Source organism: Meleagris gallopavo, chromosome 28, assembly GCF_905368555.1.
Source record: "Meleagris gallopavo chromosome 28, MGAL_WU_HG_1.1, whole genome shotgun sequence".
NCBI classification, from domain to species: Eukaryota; Metazoa; Chordata; class Aves; order Galliformes; family Phasianidae; genus Meleagris; species Meleagris gallopavo.
The window spans coordinates 1,725,203-1,743,444 of NC_139431.1; the positions used below are offsets into that span (position 1 = coordinate 1,725,203).

The 18,242-nt window shown below is 57.1% G+C and overlaps 2 protein-coding genes across 21 annotated transcripts in view; both read right to left on the minus strand.

Moving 5' to 3' along the window:
• Window positions 1–621: 621 nt before the first annotated feature.
• GOLT1A (golgi transport 1A) lies at window positions 622–2,093 on the minus strand. Of its 2 annotated transcripts, XM_010724227.3 has the most exons (5): window positions 1,983–2,092; window positions 1,406–1,497; window positions 1,140–1,318; window positions 994–1,057; window positions 622–805 (listed from the first exon to the last, which is right to left on the minus strand). In XM_010724227.3, the coding sequence occupies exons 1-5, from the start codon at window positions 2,005–2,007 to the stop codon at window positions 767–769; spliced, it is 399 nt and encodes a 132-aa protein (XP_010722529.1). In that variant the 5' UTR covers window positions 2,008–2,092; the 3' UTR covers window positions 622–766. The 2 variants fall into 2 exon arrangements, with proteins under 2 accessions (XP_010722529.1, XP_085066357.1); XM_085210231.1 differs by having other exon boundaries at window positions 1,140–1,497; window positions 1,983–2,093.
• Window positions 2,094–2,632: 539 nt separating this feature from the next.
• Window positions 2,633–18,242, minus strand: part of PLEKHA6 (pleckstrin homology domain containing A6) — a 39,619-nt gene continuing 24,009 nt past the window's right edge. For 9 of the 19 annotated variants that reach the window (XM_085210228.1, XM_085210227.1, XM_085210229.1 and 6 more), the window contains 21 exons: window positions 16,506–16,681; window positions 15,824–16,312; window positions 15,029–15,533; window positions 14,568–14,654; window positions 13,724–13,777; window positions 12,069–12,149; window positions 10,910–10,981; window positions 10,541–10,621; window positions 10,131–10,280; window positions 9,915–10,010; window positions 9,413–9,524; window positions 9,162–9,301; window positions 8,491–8,640; window positions 7,231–7,354; window positions 6,956–7,065; window positions 6,510–6,692; window positions 6,194–6,358; window positions 5,836–5,969; window positions 5,615–5,757; window positions 4,933–5,056; window positions 2,633–4,574 (listed from right to left, as the gene is read on the minus strand). In XM_085210228.1, the coding sequence (XP_085066354.1) occupies window positions 4,941–5,056; window positions 5,615–5,757; window positions 5,836–5,969; window positions 6,194–6,358; window positions 6,510–6,692; window positions 6,956–7,065; window positions 7,231–7,354; window positions 8,491–8,640; window positions 9,162–9,301; window positions 9,413–9,524; window positions 9,915–10,010; window positions 10,131–10,280; window positions 10,541–10,621; window positions 10,910–10,981; window positions 12,069–12,149; window positions 13,724–13,777; window positions 14,568–14,654; window positions 15,029–15,533; window positions 15,824–16,312; window positions 16,506–16,681 (3,168 nt within the window). In that variant the 3' untranslated portion in view covers window positions 2,633–4,574; window positions 4,933–4,940. Of the gene's footprint in view, window positions 4,575–4,932; window positions 5,057–5,614; window positions 5,758–5,835; window positions 5,970–6,193; window positions 6,359–6,509; window positions 6,693–6,955; window positions 7,066–7,230; window positions 7,355–8,490; window positions 8,641–9,161; window positions 9,302–9,412; window positions 9,525–9,914; window positions 10,011–10,130; window positions 10,281–10,540; window positions 10,622–10,909; window positions 10,982–12,068; window positions 12,150–13,723; window positions 13,778–14,567; window positions 14,655–15,028; window positions 15,534–15,823; window positions 16,313–16,505; window positions 16,682–17,363; window positions 17,428–18,242 lie in introns of those variants that run through there. The other 10 variants (XM_085210220.1, XM_085210214.1, XM_085210230.1 and 7 more) reach the window with 9 other exon arrangements.

Below are 18,242 nucleotides of genomic sequence, written 5' to 3' on the forward strand. Positions count from 1 at the left end.
TAATTCATAACCTTGGATGTCATTTGCTGTTTCGTGGTGACTGGATTTCAAAGGGGTAATTTACTCTCCTCCAATCAGGTCATGAAGTGTTGTTGTGGTTTAATGGGTGTTTTCCTAACCTCTCCTGTCCTCTGCCTCTGCTCCCTGGGCTCTGCTTGCCACAGCCCATGGTCCTGCTGGGTGCGTGGGAAGGCAGCTGCAGCCACTGGGGTTGTCCCTGTGTCACCTCCAGCCATGGCCATGGGAAGGTTTCCGTGTCACCTCCAGCCATGGCCATGGGAAGGTCTCTGTGTCACCTCCAGCCATGGCCATGGGAAGGTTTCTGTGTCACCTCCAGCCATGGCCATGGGAAGGTCTTTGTGTCACCTCCAGCCATGACCATGGGAAGGTCTCTGTGTCACCTCCAGCCATGGCCATGGGAAGGTCTCTGTGTCACCTCCAGCCATGGCCATGGGAAGGTCTTCGTGTCACCTCCAGCCATGGCCACGATGCTTCTTAGTGGCACTAAAAGTAGGCTCCAAGCCCCAGAAGAAGATCACAGCCTCAGTATAGTCTCAGACACACTTTTTTAAATTAAATCCAGCTCTCATGAGGGAAAGACAACAACAACAACACCACCAATAATAATAATAATAATAATAATAATTACAAAGCCTGCCTGACGCAGCCTGCGAGGCACCATCCCTGCAGCACAACCATCTCCAATCCCCAGCAGGACTGAAGGACCACTCATGCTGTCCCACCTGTGACATTATCCATCTCACGGTCACACTACGGAGCTGCTGTCACCCAGTTTCTCCAAGAGCTGTAAGATGAACCATTCCTGATTAGCAGCACAATACTCCAGGAGCAGCAGGGAGACCGTGCTGACCTCCTCCTGCGTGCCCACAATGCTGCTTTAATGCAGCAATGCCAGCAATTTCTATCCCCCAAGGACTGCATCCCTCAAGGTCCACACCCAGAGGTGACCACCTTGCCCAGCGCCCTGCTCACCTTGTTCAGAACAGGGATATTCACCAGCGAGCCCAAAAAGCCAAAAGCCACGGGGAAAAAACTCCTGCACCGAAACAAAAGGCTCTGTTAAGCCTGCTATGGTAGATGCTGGTGGCATGGATTGGGCTGTGTGGGTCCATGCAGACCTGAAGAGTGTGATGAAGCCATAAGCTTCCAGCAGCATCCCCAGGAGTGGCCACCGCATGAGGACGATGAGGACCCCCCCAAGGAAGAAGCTGCTGCCCTTCATCTTTTGCCTTTGGAAGAAGAAGGTGAAGGTCCTCCTGAAGCCGATGACGAAGACCAAACCAGAGAGAAAGAGAATCTGGGAGGAGGCAGCAGGGAGGGGTGAGAGCAGCCCTGCCCTATGGCCACTTTGCTCCAGAGATTCCCCCCCTCCCACCATACTCACGTTCCCAAAGGCCAGGAGCACCGAGTCGAAGTATAGGAGCATCCCAAAGAGGATGAAGAAGGTGCCGAAGCCGACCAGCCCCACACCAACCCCTGCAGAGGATGGGCTGAAATGAGGGTTTGGGTGCACTGCTCTGCTCCCCCCCAGGCAGTGCTTGCTTTGCTCAGGGCCACCCCACCCCATACCCTCCCAGAAATGTCCCTATGATTTCTCTCCCCCCTCTGAAGTCCTGGGGAGGCTGTAAACCGTATGAATTCAGGGTGGCTGCGAGGTGTGGAATCAATCACAGTGTAAACTAACCAGGAAGGTCACCCCCAACACTATCCCAGGTGGTTGCAGGAAGGGTGGAGCAGATGCTCTGGTGGGGACAAGGGGCCGGGCACCTCCCTGCTTGCCTTCCTTACACAGCCCCCACCCCACTGTGCCAATCCCCCTACGAATCACATCCAACCCATGACCCCAGCACCAGCACCACGCAGTTTGCCATCACCCCCTCTCCCCCAGTGCCCCCAGCCCCACTGTGGGGGTCAGCACCCCCAGCACACCCCACGAGCATCCCACCCTGGTGCCCACTCACTTTGGAAGTCGCTCAGAGTCACCATTTTGCCCCACTGCTCCTCGTGTCGGGCGCTTCCCAGCAGTGACCCTTGGAAAGCCCTTTAGTCCCCACGTCATCCTGCAAATCATTAACGGCCCTGCAGCTGCTCGGGGTGTGTGTGTGTGTATGGGGGGGGATCTCCCTATGGGGCACACGCAACCCCCGGCTCACCCCACAGCTCCGTTTGCAAAGGGGATGCTTTAATCCAGTGAGGTTTTTTGGTACATTCGCCAGGTATAAATGTGATTTTTTGCTCCGGTTGAAGGCTGTGCAGCTGCATTCGAAATAATCCCTGCTGGGAAAAGAGACATCAGCGGGAAAAGGAACCCCAGGTGAGGATGAGAGAAGAGCACACGCGAGCTGAGCATTGAGCTGCACAGGGCCGTCTGTCCCACACCTTTCAATCCAACATTGCAATCATTACCTCTGCACAAACAACACCAACATCACATTGTTTCAGAGATACTTTTATTCCTCTAACACTAGCCAAAAAAAAAAAAGAAAAAAAAAAAACCCAAAAATCCAGAAAACAAAATATCCCCTTCCCCCCAACCCTCCCCACACCCAGTGCATAAATAGATTTCCTCCCAATGCCAACTCTTCTCTCTGTTACAAGTCGCTGCTGTATGAAGTGGTATGAAAAACAATAACCAAAATAAAAACTCAGCATCCAAACTTCTTTTTTTTTTTTTTGTCCTTTTTTTTTTTTGGTTGTTGTAATCGTAATTTTCTTAAAAAAAAAAAGAAAAGAACAAAGAAAAGAAAGCCCCAAATGACCCCTTTCCATTGCACTGCAGCTGTGGGATGAGGACACAGAGGGTTCCCATCTCCTACAGCCATGGGAGAAGCCCACTGCCCCCAGCCAACCCCCCCTGCACAAAGGGCTCTGCCCTGTGCACCCCCCAGCTGGGGAAATAAAGGCGTCACCTCTTCCACCTTACAGTCTCTTTACATATATATATATATATTTTATTTTTAAATAAATTTGCTTTTCATAAAAGCAGAAAAAAATATATGTGTATATATATATTGTTTTTTTAAATAGGTTTTTTTTTTTGGTTGTTTTTTTTTTTGTTTTGTTTTGTTATTTTTTTGTTGGTTTTTTTTTTTTTTTTTTTAATTTTCTGATAAATTGGCAAAGAATCTGCTCTTGTTGTGCCAACAACCCTGCGGAGAGATCAGCACAAAACTACCTCCCAGAAAAGAAGAGAAAAAAAAACAAACCCCATATATATATATATATATATGTATATATATATATATATATATAATGTATAATTCTCCATAAAACATATATTAAGGCATGTAATAGCAAAATAAAGGGCCAGCTTTATGAGCTAAGGGGGCTGCAGGAGGAGGGGGAGTGGGGTTCCTGGGATCCTATGAGTATTGCTAAGAGTGGGGGGGGGGTGGGGATGCAGAGGGGGCACACATCGGGATCCAGCCATGGGGACACCACCCAACCCCCACCTCTGCCCCCCAACCCCCCCCTCCCCTCCCACGGTGCTGTGTTTTCAGGCAGAAACAGCGTTTTTTTCCTCCGTTTGGAAAGCGAAAATAAACTGAAATAAAGGATAAGCTTGCAGTAGGAGAAATGAGCAAGCTGACGTGGTTGGAATGCAACGGTGTGTGGTGAGACCGGAGGGATCCAGTCCATGCTGCGCAGCTGAGGTGCCCCCTCCTGTCCCCACATCCATCCCCGGTGCTGCGGGAGAAGGAATCCCTCCTCCAGCACAGAAGGCTGCCCGGGGAGAGCTGCATGTGTGCAGCCCCATGGAATTAATTCCTGCTGGGCCACTTGTGCTGTGACAGAGGTGACCATGAGCAAAGCGTTGCTACCACCTGGAAGCATTCATGGCTCCAGCCCGGTCCCTTCCTTGTCACCATCCCCATCCATCCTGCAGATTGCTGCTTGGCCCATCGACTCTGCTCCGTTCCTCTGCTCCTTCCCCACATCCCCAGTCCCTGCCTGCACCTGCTGCTCCATGCCCATGGCTCTGTGCTGGGCAGCCCTCACCATCCCGGCCCCCGGGACACCCGTGTCCCATTTTGTCCCCTCTCCGTGTGCCCTGTTCCCACTGCAGCCACGGGATGGGGCTGGCACCTCCCTCCAGCAAGGTGCTGAAAGCTTTCAGGGCACAACCAGGAGCACAGATGCACGTGGAGAATGCACCACGCGTACTGGAGATGGTCCCCTTCGTGTGACCAATGCACGGAGAGCTGAGGGATGCTGCACTCCTCCAGGACTGTCCCAGCTGCACATGTCCCTCCACGCACCCAGGACGACACAGCTGTGTCCCCGTGCTGGGTGGAAGCTCAGTGTCCCCAGTCCTTGGGGACGGCGCTTATGGCATCTGCACAGCTCCTCCAGGATGGGGCAGAGCGTTGGGGCTGCATCTCCCCGCTCATCCAGCCCAATGGTGATGCCATCGATGGGAAGGAGGGAGGGGGTCCAGGAGAACCAAAAACGATGGCGCAGAGAGGGTCAGTGTCGAGCCAGGGCGCATGTAGTGCTGCACTAGAACGTGGCCCCGTGAGACTTGATGGCACCAGCGGCTGCCAGGGCTTGAGCTGGAGGGAGAGGAGCAGAGCTGAGTGCTGTGGTCCCCGCAGATGCCCCCTGAGCAGCCTGGAGTAAAACCCCACAAACTCAAACCCACGTCCAGCACCTCCTGGGGAACAACACCTCCTGGGGAGCAGCAGCCAGCTCAGCCCCTGCCCACACCGGTGTCCCTGGCTGGGTCCCACACCACAGAGGACACTGCACTTGTTCCATAGGAGGAGACGGGGCTGACGTGGCTCGGAGGTGTTAGCTGGAGCAAGCAGCGATGGATGGAGGCCAGGTGGAAAAGACACCGGGGGGAGTGGCACCCCCCACCCATCCCTGGGTGGAGAAGATGGGATGAAGTACAAGAGAAAAGGTGCTTACTTCATGGCTCAGACACGCATAAAATGGCTGCAGTCGGCGACCCGGGATGGTTCAGACGAGAGGGGGTTGGTCGGTGGAGTCGGGGAAGCTGGGGAGGTGGGAGGGCTTGGGGTAGCGCATTGAGCTGGAAACAAGAAATGGGAGAAGGGCATGAAGAACACAAGCTGAGGGCAGCAAGAGGGGAGGAGGAAGCACAGCGGGCAGGTTAGCAAGGGGAGGAAACCAAGAGGAAGGAAGGGAGGAAGCAGGGCGAGCAGCTACTGCCCAGCTGCAGCACGCACACGTGAGCTCCCCCAGGGCTCCTCCTGGACAAGGCTGTAGGTACTGTGTGCCACCACTGGGCATGGTCAGTGCTTCCCCATCCCTGAGCACTGGGTTCCTTCCCTTGGATGGGGGGTAGGCACCTTTTGATGGTGAGCACTCCATTCTGCAGTGCTCAGTGCTGCTGTCTTGGCAGCTACAAGCATCACCTGGCTTGGCTGCTGCACGATGCTGCATTACAGCAATGCAGGATGCTCTCTCTGTGCACAGCCCCCGTTTCTTTGCTGCCTGTCCGGTCCATCAACCACTCACTGAAACTGCAGCAATTCCTTCTGCCCATCTGGTACCTGCAGTCCCCTCCTGCAGGGCTGGCAGGCAGTGGGTGTGTGCCCCGGACCCTTCGTGTCCCTCCATGCCTTACCCGATAGCATGCGGCCCCGGCGGGATGCCTCAGCAGCCAGAGCACATGAGATCTCTATCCTCTTCTCCTGCTCCTGCAGCTGTGTTTCGGGGTCCTGGGGAGCGTCCACTTCACCCTCACCCAGGGGGATGACATTCTGCAGGCTGCAGGGACAGCGCTGGCTCAGGGGGATGCACCCAGATGCTGGGAATGGGGCGCACAGTGTGTGTGTTGCACCTCACCTGGATTTGGCAATGAGGGTTTTTATCCTTTCCACCTTCTTTTGCTTCTCCTTCATTTCTTCGGGGCTGAGTGGTGTGTCAGGCTCCAGTTCAATGTACCGCTCAGGGATGAGGACTTTGTCCGGCGTGGATAACTGGGTGCAGGGCTGAGCTGAGCACTGCTCAGCAGGGACCCATCCATCCCCTCCCCAGCACACACATTCCCCACACAACCACCCCCAGCTCCCAGTACACCAGACACAGGCATGGAAGCAGCACTCACTCCAGCACCAGGGCCCCACACAATGCAGAGGCTGGATTGATCCTCCAACAAAGGGGACACACCGTGCCCACATCTCCGTGGAGCTCCTGTCCTCACCTCCTTGTTGATGTCCACATCGTAGTGCTGTGGCTCTAACTCCATTTTACGCAGTCGGGCGATCTCCTCTCGGGGTGTCTCGTGCACCTTGCCAGGTTCATCAGACCGCAGCGCTGCCTCCAGGTCAGAGATGTCCACCTCATGGATGCTGCGGTGCCGGCGCACCTGCGGGAACCCCAGCCCTGCTGAGCCCCCACACCCAGCAAACAGTGCCCTGCCACAGCCCCGAGTGCCCCTTCTGCTCCTTCAGGGACCTCAGCCCACCCCACAAAGCCAATCCTGCTTTGCACCCAGCTGTGCGGGTGCAGGGACTCACCACTTTGTAGGACGCGGGTGTCTTTGTGCCAGGGGTGTCTGGCTGCTGGCTGCCAGGCAGCTGCAGGCTGCGCCGCTTCTCCTTCATGGAGCCGCTCTGGTGGCGTTTCATGCGGTCAATCTGCTCCTCCACGCTCATCTTCACCTTTGTCTCATTGGCAAAAACAGCGCTCTTCGGCCTCTCCTGGGGAGAGCCCAGTCCCACTGTCACACCCCCCCCCAAATGGAGCAGAATCCAGCCCCATCCACCTGTGCTGCATCACTCTGCAGATGGCTGCTGCGCTCAGCCTGCTCCTGGGACACCCAAATTGTTGGGTGTCTCCCAGCCAGATGCTGAGACACAGCGATGCGTTCCCCCTCCTCTCCAGACGGCACTGCTGAGCCCCCAGCTGCCAGCCCAGCCCCTGGCACTGCCCACCCTGCCCAGCCCCCTTCAGCAGCCCCTACCCGGGAGCCCAGCCCGTTGGCCATGCCGCTGGCACTCCTCCTCAGCATCCCTGTGGTGGGCACCACCTCCTCCTCCGTCGGGGATTTGGTTCGGGGCGGCACAATGCCCACTGCAGGACAAAGCAAAACACGGAGCTGAGCCCCTCTGGGGACGCAGAGCAGAGTCCTGGCCGTGCATGGAGCTGATAGAGAGCTGCAGCATGTTGTACAAATGCTTCCCGCGGCCAAGGCAGCTCAGTGAGCCTGTTGAAGGGGACCCACTGGGTGGCACCTACCTTTGTTGAGGGCAGCTTGCTTCTCTGCCTCCTGCTCCTGCCAGCTCTGCAGCCCCTCAGCAGTGGGGCCGGGGGCAGCCACTCGCTGCGTCTCCTTCTTGCTTTGCTCCAAGCTTGGTTTGGGCTGTGGGGAGAAAGTGAGTCTGTGATGAGGCTCTGCTCTGCTGGGTGGCCACACACTGCCTGGGCACAGCACGCTGCCATGGGTTGGCACACAGCCTCAGGAGCAGGTGGACACACAGCCATTGTCTAGGCAGTATCTGTGCTCCCCAGATGAGCTCCACCAGTGGGGACATGGGCTATGAGGGCTCCGCAGCTCTCACCCAAACTCATTGGGGCCAGGCACTCAGCGCTGTACTGGTGACACAGTTCAGTGTGGGACAAGCTGTCTACAGGGGGACAGTCCTGACATGGCTCAGAGGTGGTACCCAAGAACTGCAGGATGGAGGTGCCCAATGCTGAGCTCCAGCCCCTGTGTGCAGGAGGGAATGGGGCCCTGTAGGACAGGACAGCAGCAGGGAGTAAGCCAAGTCTGCTTTCAGAGTCCTCCCCTGGTAACAGTGCAACAGATCCAGCATGATGGAGGGGGTCAGGGAGAGGCTGAAGAGTGCAGTGTGACCCCACACCGCTGTCCTGTACTCTGCATGGAGATGATGCACCCCAACAACACTTTACACCACACAGATCAACACAACCATGACTGTGGTTACTCTGTTGTTCCATGGATGCTGGAGGTGCCACTCGCACATTCCCTGTTTTCACAGCCCCACATGCATGCATCCTGAGCCCCTCTCAGGACCACCAAGTCGCAGGGATGCTTCTGTCTTCCAGAGTACAAACATGGTCTCATTCCCAGGCAGAGATGTCACCAGAGATCCTTAGGATTGAGTGTACTCATGTAGTCACCCCAGGCCAGCTGAGCCCCTGGCACAGCGGGTAGTGAAAGGACAGCAAGAGAGGACAGGGCAGAGGAAAGCAGAGAGGCTGCAGCAGATTTGCATCTCCTCCAGCTGCCCAGGAGGAGCCTGTCCCTGTCCTAAGCATGTGGACCAGCACAGGGAACTTGGAGAGGACATGGCAAAGCCACCATGGGGACCCTGCCCACTGTGCCCCTTGGAGAGGCAGTGCCACGTGTTGCTGTCCCCCGAGCATCACCTCTGTGGGCAGCCCCATCCTCCGGTACCAGCCTTTGGGGAGGGAGACAGGGAGGGATGGAGGGAAGGGATGCTTCTTGGGGCTGCCCTGGAGAGGTTCTGGTACCTGTCCCCTCTGTGACTCGCCGCCTCGCTGCCAGGAAGGGGAGGTGGGGTACGGCCAGGGGCGGCTCTCGCTAGGGAGTGGAGGTACGGTCGGAGGAGGCTCCAGGGGGATGTACGACTTGGGGAGGGGAGGTCGAGGCGGGCCGGGTTCCTGGGGTGGAGAGGAGCATTTAGGCATGAGAGCAGAGAAACTAAGAGATGGGAAGGAAAAGAGAGTTAGAAAGAGATTGAGACAAAACACAGTGAAAGGCCAGGCAGGAGGAGGGAACGCAGCAGTTGCTGCCTGCCGGGTATCCCCATGCAGAGGGGATGTTTCCCACCTCCCAGTAGGGTCAGGCAGGGCTGGAGCTGTCAGCCCCCAGGAGACATCAGCACTGCTTGGCACAGCTGTGGGGAGTCCCCACGTTCCACCCTCAACTTCACAAGGATGTGGGTGAGCTCAGCACTGCCGGACCTTGAGCAAAAAGAGCTGAGCAAGTATTGGTGTAGGACCCCAAAGATTGCGATACCTTGTGAGGAGCACAGACTCAGATGTCTCCAGGAGACCCCGCAGCCCCCCACGTGCCCATCCATCACCTGAGAGCAAGGAGGCTGGGCCAACCCATGAGCAAAGTGACAAGGAAGGACCTGATGGTGACAAAGGGCTCCCCAAGCACATCCTGGCTCACTCACCTCGCTGGGACCTGGCTTGGTGGGCGAGCCCTGGGAGCCAGAGATGAGGGAGAAGGGGCTGAGGGGGCTGGTGAGGCTGGCGGAGCTCAGTGGGCTGGCAGGGCTGTTGGAGCTGTAGGTGCCCGAGGGGCCAATGGCCACTGCAGAGAAAAGCAGAAATAAGTGCATGCACCATGGCATAGTGCCTTTAAAAGTGCTGTCACTTTTGTGCCATGCTGGGCTTTGTGCCATGCTGGGACAGAGCCTCTCACCTCTGTGCTTAGCAGTGTCGGTGCCGCGGGATGGGTTGTTCTTCCTCAGCCCCTCCATCACATCCTGGATCCGCCAAATCTCCTTCTGGATCTGCCTGTTCAGCATTTCATTCTGTGAAGGGGGGGAAAGGCAGCGGTCAGAGCAGCCCCTGCTGCCACCAGCCCCACACCCAGCCCTGCGCATCCCATCCTGGCTGCATCCCAGCGACGGGGCCTGAGGTGTTCAGCTGGGACAGACACAGCCCTGGGGGGGCTGAGTCATTGCACCCACAGCTCAAATCCCACAGGGAGCTGCAGGCTGGGGTGGAGCTGGTGGAACCCCCTGGCCCCGTGCAGCCCCTCATCAGCACCCAAGGCAAAACACCCTCATCAGCACCTGCGTGCTGCTAGGCAAGGTCAAAGCAGGACGCTGAGCACCAGCAGCTGCTTGCAAATTAGCTCACAGCAGAGGAACCAGGTGGCCTCCACCTGCATGGGACTGGGGACAACATGGGACGCTCACTTGGATATCCAGGTTCAGCTGCTCCCAGAGGTCGTCGTGCAGGGCAGACACCTCGCTCTCCAGGGTCTCATACTCAGCCGTGCTGTTGGCCAAGGCCTGTGGAGTGAGTTAGGGGGATTGGGTTGGTGGATTTGCCCCTCAGTGCAAGCTCTGCTGGGTGCTCCGTGCATTAGGGACGGATGGGTGGGGACAGGGAGTGCAGAGCAGCACCATTACCGTGCTGGCCTGCGACAGCTCCACGCGGATGTTGATGAGCTGGTTCTGCAGAGACTCCTTCTTGTGCAGCAGCTTCTCAGGGTAGGCGGGCTGGCTCCCAAACATCTCCAGCTCCTGGTGTGTCCCCATCAGGGCACTCTCCAGACTCTCCTGAGGGGAACAAGAGGTGCTGCAGCTGTGAGCATCCTGGTGCAGGAGTTGCTTCCTCCCTTCTCAATGGGCCATGAATGCATGGGACCACGACATGAGTACATCATCTCCCCCAGCCCACAGATGAACACCAGGAAAGCAGGACGTGCCATTTCCTTGCCATCCCCATTGCCTTGCAGTGGGGTTTATCCCCAAATGCACTCAGCCCTGGGGCACTTGGTGTTGCAGCAGCATTGTGCAGAACCACGCGCACCACGAACCTTCTCTGCTCGGAGCTGCTGCACCAGCCTCTCCTGCTCCCGCAGCACTTTGTTCTGCTCACAGAGCTTCCCCAGCAGCTTCTGTTCCCGGCAAGAAAAAGAGAAAGGGAAGGGTGAGAACCCAGAAATGGGCTGTGGGATGCTCCAGGCACCTGTGCGAACAGATCCATGCTCAACCAGGGCCAAGAGGAGGAACAAGAGTGGGCTGATTTCTCTCTAGGAGGGAAAGGATGCAGCCAGGGCATAGAACATGGCATTGCTTGGATGGGACAATGTGTGGGTTTCAGCCTGCAGGAAACAGGGGGCATAAGGACAGAGGCAATAGCACGGGACAGACTGAGAACATGCAGCACGGACATTTGCTCTTACATCAGTGTCTTGCTCGCTTATCTTGTAGGCATGCAGGGTCTCCCTGTAGGCTTCTGGGAAAGGTGTCGTCACCTGCAAGCAGAGCATGGGGTCAGCCTGGCTCTGGGGTCTCAGGGGCTGCCAGGAACCCTGCAGGGAGGAGCAGCCCCTCTGCCCCAGCCCTGGGAAGCCCCAGTGCCAACCCCAGTGCTGTGGGCTGGGTGAGCAGCACCGAGCCAAGCTCTGCCTGACGCCAAGAGATGTCTCGTGACTCATTAACTGCCTGGTGTACAACTGCCACCGTTCCATGGGCAGGGAAATGAAGACAGTGAGATTAAGCTGTAATCCCACTGAGTGGAGTCAGAGCGCCTATAAATCAGCTGCTGCATCAGGACCTGTTTACCATCCAGCTTTACTGTGAGTCATTTGCCTTTCCTGGAAATCTAAATTACTAATGGCACCTCACCAATTAAATGCCTCCAAGACCTCGAGATGAAAGGCATAAGATAGGAAGAAGGAGATCATTATTGCTAGAAAGCTAGATGCTACTTCAGAGTGATTTAAAACCACAGGACAATGCTTAACAGACCCAGAATTTGGGAAATGCCAGAACCTGGTGGATGCAGATTCTGCACAGAGCTCAGCCAACAAAGGCATCACAACAGCTCCAGCTTCACCCTGAAGCACATCCCTGCTGCACAGGGATGGGACCACACACCCTCCCCTCCTCATAGGGCATCAGCACTCTGAGCCGCACCCAACAGCACAGAGTTCCCCAGGCTTTTGCAGTCTGTCCCATCTCCAGGCAGGAGAATAGCAGCCATGTGCATGGGCTGCATCCTCTCTCAGATGTTTTTTTGGTTGCAGATCCTTGGGCTGGGCTCCTCCAGATCCACCTTCTGTTCACACTGATACACAAAAGTGCCCGGACACAGATGGAGCGCTCAGGACCGCTGCTTCCCCACCTTGTGCTCACAGGACCACAAGGATTTACAGGGCTGGAATGGCTCATGGATGGATTTAGCAAAGCCTGGGATGGAGGAGCGGGACCCCCAGAGCGTGATGTGCCAGCACTGCATGGATGCTGGAGTTTGCATGAGCAGAATGGCAGGAGGTGACCTCGGGGATGGCATGGGGCGGCTGGCGTGGCCTGCCATGCACGGGCATTAGCAAGGCTTACTTGCATGTAGAGCTGAGCCCTAGGGGAGGAGCTCTCCACCATCCTGTTCACCATACTGATCAGGGTTTCGCTCTCGCTCATCTGTGACAGACAGGGAAGGAAATGTCAGAGGTCAGCGGAGAGGTGAGGGCGCAGTGCTGGCCAGGAGCCCTCAGAGCATTGTGCTGCAAGGTGCCACCTCCAAGAGATGTCCCAAGGGCTCGAGCCACCAGGAGACAGCTGTCCCAGGCTGAGATCACCCCAGGAGCTGAAAGCTTTGTTGGGGATGAAAACAAATTGAACCCAGCCTAGGCTGGGCAGCAAACCGCACGCACAGACACAAGTTTGCACGATGCCCACTGCTGCAACACACTGCACGGCCCCAGCAGACAGACAGACAGGTCAGGCCAACAAACAGCTCTGTGTCCTGCCCTCGTAGCAGAGGGATGGTCCTGCTCAGGTGGGGATGGGGACAGCTGTGTCCCCCGTTCCAGCTTGGTGGCTTCAAGCAGTAGAGCTGGGTGCTCCCATGGGGATATGTTACATGTGAGTGCTGCAGACAGAGCTGACGATGCCCTCGCAGCACAGATCCAGGAGCAGAGCCCGCAAGGGAGCAGCACCAATTGGGGTGCAGCCAAGGGAGCCGACAGGTGACACATCACAGCTCTCTGGATAAACGCAGAGAGGGAAAATAAAGCAGCGAATTGTTTTAAAAGAGCTACTTGGCAGCGCTGCCCTGAATTAGAGGTCAGCAGGAGAGGAGGAGGAGATGGAAAGCCTTTTTAGGGAGCATTTTAAAGTGCTTCGGTGAGGGAGCGTTGCTGCCGACGGCGTTGAAATAATCCAGAGAGTTTTTATTGCACCGACTGCTCCTGCGTGTCCCTGGCTCTGCTCCAAGGCAGACACAGATCTCGGTGATTGCTGCACCGATGGGGATTCACAGACTAATGAGATTGTACTGGAGCAGCTCCCTCAGTGCAAACCCGGCTCCTGCAGCGAGCACCAGGCGGCAGCAACAGCCGATGGCTTCAGACCCCGCATTGGTGGCAGCTGGTGCCGGCGGTTCCCACCCCACCACTCCCACAGCTGTCCCCAAGGCTCTCCCTCACCCTGCTTCCAGAATGAGGTCAGCTCACGGCTTTCCTCCAAACACGCCACAGCATGCCAAACTTCAGAGCTGTCGCTTCAGGGCCGGTCACCCAATCCCAGCTCTGCATCCCACCCTTAGCCACCTTTAGAGGATGCGCATGGTGAGCGTATCACCAAAGCACCGTGCTGGCCTTCCTCCCCCTGCAGCACAGTGTGGATGCTGGGCGAGCCCCCAGCGCCTCTGTGCCTATGGGTGCCATGTGCTGTGCCCAGCCCTGGGCCACCATTTCTGCAGCACTGATGCTGTAGGCACCCCCAGACCCAGGGATCTCCTCCCATTGCCCCTCGGCTCCAGCACACCACACAGAAGACACTGTCAGGGGTGGTTTTCTGCCAAGCAATGAACAACCCTACAGAGGGGGAGGATGGAGGAAGCAAACCAAAGATGACACGTGCTGCTTTAGTGCCAAGAAGGGTGAGGATGGATGTTAGGGGACGAGATGCTGCACTGAGAGGGACGGGGACTCTGCTGGGATGGGGCACATGGGGATGTAAGCAGCGTGAGGCTTGCAGCCAGCTCTGCCTACCTGCTGGTCCAAATACTCTAGGTTTCTTTGCAACTGAAGGTCTAAAAGTTCATCCTACCCGGAGCCAGCAGGCATGCGGCAAGAAACGAACACACAAAACATATAAAAGAAGAAGCAAAGCGGTTAGGTGAAGGCTGCAGAAATGCAAAGACCCCTCGGTTGGGGAAGCAAAGTGCCACCTCCTCTGCCCAAAGCGAGGAGGGCTGCGGATGATGCAGGTCCCTCTCTCTATGCTGGGGCTTTGTTCACTGTCCCTACATCTCTTGTTGGTGAGGATGGATGGCAGCATGGACAGCTGATGAAAATTTTTGCTTCTCCCTCCTGCAGTGGCTGCTTCTGCCATGAAGTTTCAGGGCTGTGCTGCACTATGTGAACCTGCAGGTCCAGCTCCACGATCGAGGAGAAAAAACACCATTCAGGGACAAGCAGCAGCAGCCCAAAAGTGAGGTACAAGGACAGGAGAGGTGCAGGGAGCACACCAGCCTCACCCCAGCCCCAGGGGAGCAGTGACAAGATGGGCATCGCAGAGCATAGAGGGGCGCAAAGGTGTTTCAGTGCATCCTCAAACCCAGCATAGGGCCAGGGGCTTTCCATAAAGCTTGGCCAGGAAGGACCAGAGGCATCAGTCCAAGCTCCATGGTCCCAACTTGCCCCATTGCAACCCATCTCCAACCCTCGTGGAGCAGCCGTTTCCTTCTCACCCATCCGAGGCAGGGTGAGCTGTGCCCCACAACAGACCCTGCACCCCGTTCCATGGGGCCGAGGGCAGCGAGGAGCACATGGCTGTGAACCCCCTGGCTGTGAGCCCCCCAGCTCAGCCCGTTGACATTGACAGCATACGTACCATCTTGTCGTGGACCGTGGGGGATGCGGGGTAGTGGTAGGGGTACATTCCTGCAGGAATGGGCCGCCTGTCACCCAGGTAGTCGTACTGAGGAGAGAGGAGACCACCATCAAACCCCATGGACAGGTGAGGGGTACGTGGTATCTCCCTGTATCCCCTCTTTTCTATGCTGCACTGCTGCAAACTGGGGCAGATTGCTCCCCTCTGCGCAGAGCCCAGCCATGCAGCAGGGTCAGGGCTGGCTTTTAGCAGTGCAGCAGACATGCAGGAGCACCAGCTGCCCCACTTGGGACTGCCTTGCTCATGGAGGTCCTAAGAGAGGACCTAAAGCTGCACATCAAGGACTTGGTGGCACCTTGAGGCCAACACATGCATGCAGAGGGGACAAGCTGCGCTGCAGCATCCCCACTCTACAGCCCTCAACCAGGCTCCCCTCCACCCTGGCACACCCCAGCACTTACCTTGGGAGAACTGATGGATCTCCTCATCATGAAGGTGCCGGGGTCGACATAAATCTCCTCTCCACGGGGCGGCAGCCGCTCGAAGCGAGCGCTGGGAGAGCGCACCGGGGAGTACACCCGCGTGTGGCTGTAGGATCCCTGGCTGGGCGAGCGGGGCACGGAGCGGGAGCGGGGCTGCAGCGACATCCTCCGCAGCGACCCTGAGGCAGCATCCACCTCATCGAAATAAGTCGGCTGCCTACCAGGGAGCCAGACCGGAACATCCTGCCGGCCAAAGCCGGGGTGCTCCTTCCATTCCTGGAGCTGGTAGGGGCCCCCGTTGCGGAAGGAATGCCGCTTGTTGTCCAGTGCCCAGGGAGGGCTGACCCGCTCGTAGGCAGGCATGGAGCAGATGCTGTCGGGGCGCACGCCGGGTGGGTAGTATTGATAGTCCTCAGGGTACTGGGGTGAGTAGGAAGGGTAGTAGTCGGGCACCCGGCGAGACACGGGGTAAAACCTGGTGGGGCTGGAAGGGAAGAGAGGAGTGAGAACTGAGTGGTCACAATAGGCAAGAATACCCTTAGAGCAAGCAGCGTTGGAAAGCTGACTGGTGTCCCTCGTCCTGGGGACCACGAGGTGATCCCCTCCAAAACCCACCCTGCTTGGTTTTTGGGATATCCTACAGCTTGGAGTCAACGTGATTTGTAGACACCCAAAAGGAGATATAATAAGTGGAAAAAGGCTAAATATTCCCAGAACATCACCCTGGAGAAAAGGAGAACATCCAGAGCCCCCACCGGACCTCCCAGCTCTTACCTGCGCAGCTCCTCTGGGGGCACGTTGCCCCGGCGCAGGTTCACCCACTGCTGCAGCTGCGTCATGGAGCTCTTACGCTGCGCGATTTTCTCGGGGTTGGTGCGGGGGGCGAAGCTGCGGCGATGGGCAGCGCTCTCCCCATCGGGTGGGGGGTAGGCAGTGCTGCCAGGGCGGCTGGGGGATGTGTAGGGCCAACCGTTGGGTTGGGGCGGCCGCTCTGTGCTCATCGGCACCCGCGGTGCTTCAGGGTAAGGGCTGCCAGGCTCGGAGGGTATCTCTTGCCCGGCGATTCCGTTGGCTTTGGCCAAGGGTTCCTTCTTGCTCTCCATCCTCTCTGGTTTCCTCTCGAGTTTCTCTGAGCCACGGCCGTCGCCTTCACCCCGGGTCTTGGCATTGGGGTCAGCTTTGGGGTGCTCGTTGTGCACAGTATTACGATGGTGGTGGTGGTGTTTGCTGGGGGGGATGTTCTCAGAATCCGTCTTCTCGTGTCTGGAGGGCAAGCAGAGCATTACCTTTCTTTCATAATGCCCTCAGGATGGCTGTCAACATCCCAACCCTCTTCCCACAGCCTCAGCGGGATGCTGACGCTCCCCAGTTCCATTCTGCTCCCATGCTCCCCCACCCCATTCCCAAGAGGCAGAGGAGCGTCTCCAGCCCTGTGCGACAGGGACAACGCTCTGACCTCTGGGTTGGGGGGATCTGCACCCGGGCAGCTTCGCCCATGGCTTGGATCCAGGATTCCTGCTCCTCTGTGTTCTCAGCACTGAAGAAGTACGTCCGGATGCCGGCGTGCTCGGCCTGGGGAGACAGGGACTGTTCGTTACTCGCCGGCACCTCCTCCACCCAGCACACCGTCACCTGCAGGAAGGCAGAGAAGTGGGGAGAGAGACAGACAGGAGGTGTGAGCTCCATCTCCTGCTTGGCAAGAGCTCCTGGTGCTGCAGTGCTCCGTCCTTCCCTTCCCAGGAGCATCCTCACAGCACTGGGTGTGAGGAAGGTTCACTGTGATGCCCTCACCCCCAGCCAGTCCAGTGTTACCCTTCATGCAGGATGAGAGGGAAGGTGGCTTGTTGGTTCACACAATGTTTTAGGGGGAAAAAGTTCACTTTGGGTTCATTTTCCATGCCCACATCCCACCCTGTGCTGTAGACAGACTTGGTTGCCCTGGGCCTTCTTGAAGCAACCACCTTCCCCCTCTCTGGAGAGGAACAGGAGGCAACAAGGAAATGAATTTTTTTCCAAGAAATGGAAAAAAAGCAGATTTTTCCTCCTGAAGACCTTCAGGGTTCAATTTTTATCATTTTAATTAACCAAAAATAAAAAGGAGGTTCTGATTAGAACCTTCCCTTGGGTTTCCGTTTGGGGTTTCCACTTGGGGACAGGGATGCCTCCTGCCTGGTCCCTCCAGCCCTCGTAGAGCTCGAGAGCTTTGAACAAGTGCTCAAACCAAACCAATTCCTCCCCAGGTTAGTGGGAGCGGGGTGAGCAAAGCATGCAGCCCCTCACCCTCTGCATGCACCCATAACACAAGCTGATGTACCTATGCTGGGTGCTGGCTTGGCTGACGGGAGCGCGGAGACCTCCTGCCCTGGGGGATCCTCGCCCACGGAGAGAGGAGGAAACACAGAGATGGGGTCAAAGCGCAGCGGGGGGAGCGCGGGCGCAGCCCTCGCTTTGGTTTGGGGGCTGCTCAGCCCTGGAGGTGGTGGGGGATCCCTGTGACACCGCAGCTTTGGGATGTTCGGGTGTGTGTTGAGCATGGTGGGAGGGTCCCCAGGAATCAGATAACCATAGTGTGGTTGGGTTGGAGATCATCCGTGCTACGGGCAGGCTGCTTCCCCCGGCTCAGGCTGCCCAGGGTTCCATCCGTGATATCTGGCACCTCCAGGGATGGGACAAAGCCATCCACGGGCACCCCCAAGTGCCCATAAAAACACAGCCCCTCGTCCTTAGAGCTCAGCTGGTGAATATCAGCCCTCCAGGGCTCCTCCCCAACCACATCACAAGCCACGTCTGGGTCATTGCTCTGCTCGCAACACAGACAGATAGACAGACACCAGCTTTCTGGGCATGGGCACATGGTAATCACTGCTTACAAGCACTCACCCTAAGCCATGCTTGCTCTGGGTTTCAGGGTGACAGCTAAAAAAACATGCCCTTCAGATTGCAAAAGCATCCCCACAGTGAACTTAGAGCAGTGCTTGAGGTGCTGGAGCCCACAGCTGGCAATGTGCATTGCTCATGGATGGGAAACCCTGTGTGCAGAAGTGAGGGCTGCAGTGCCCTAACCCCAGCTCCAGCACTGGGGGTTGGCTCAGTATTTCTACTGATGGATGGGTCTGTCTGGGTGCACACGCACTGAGGGAGTGCAGAGGTGCAGGGATGGGGCTGTGGAGCTCACGAGCAGGAATGTGTGAGC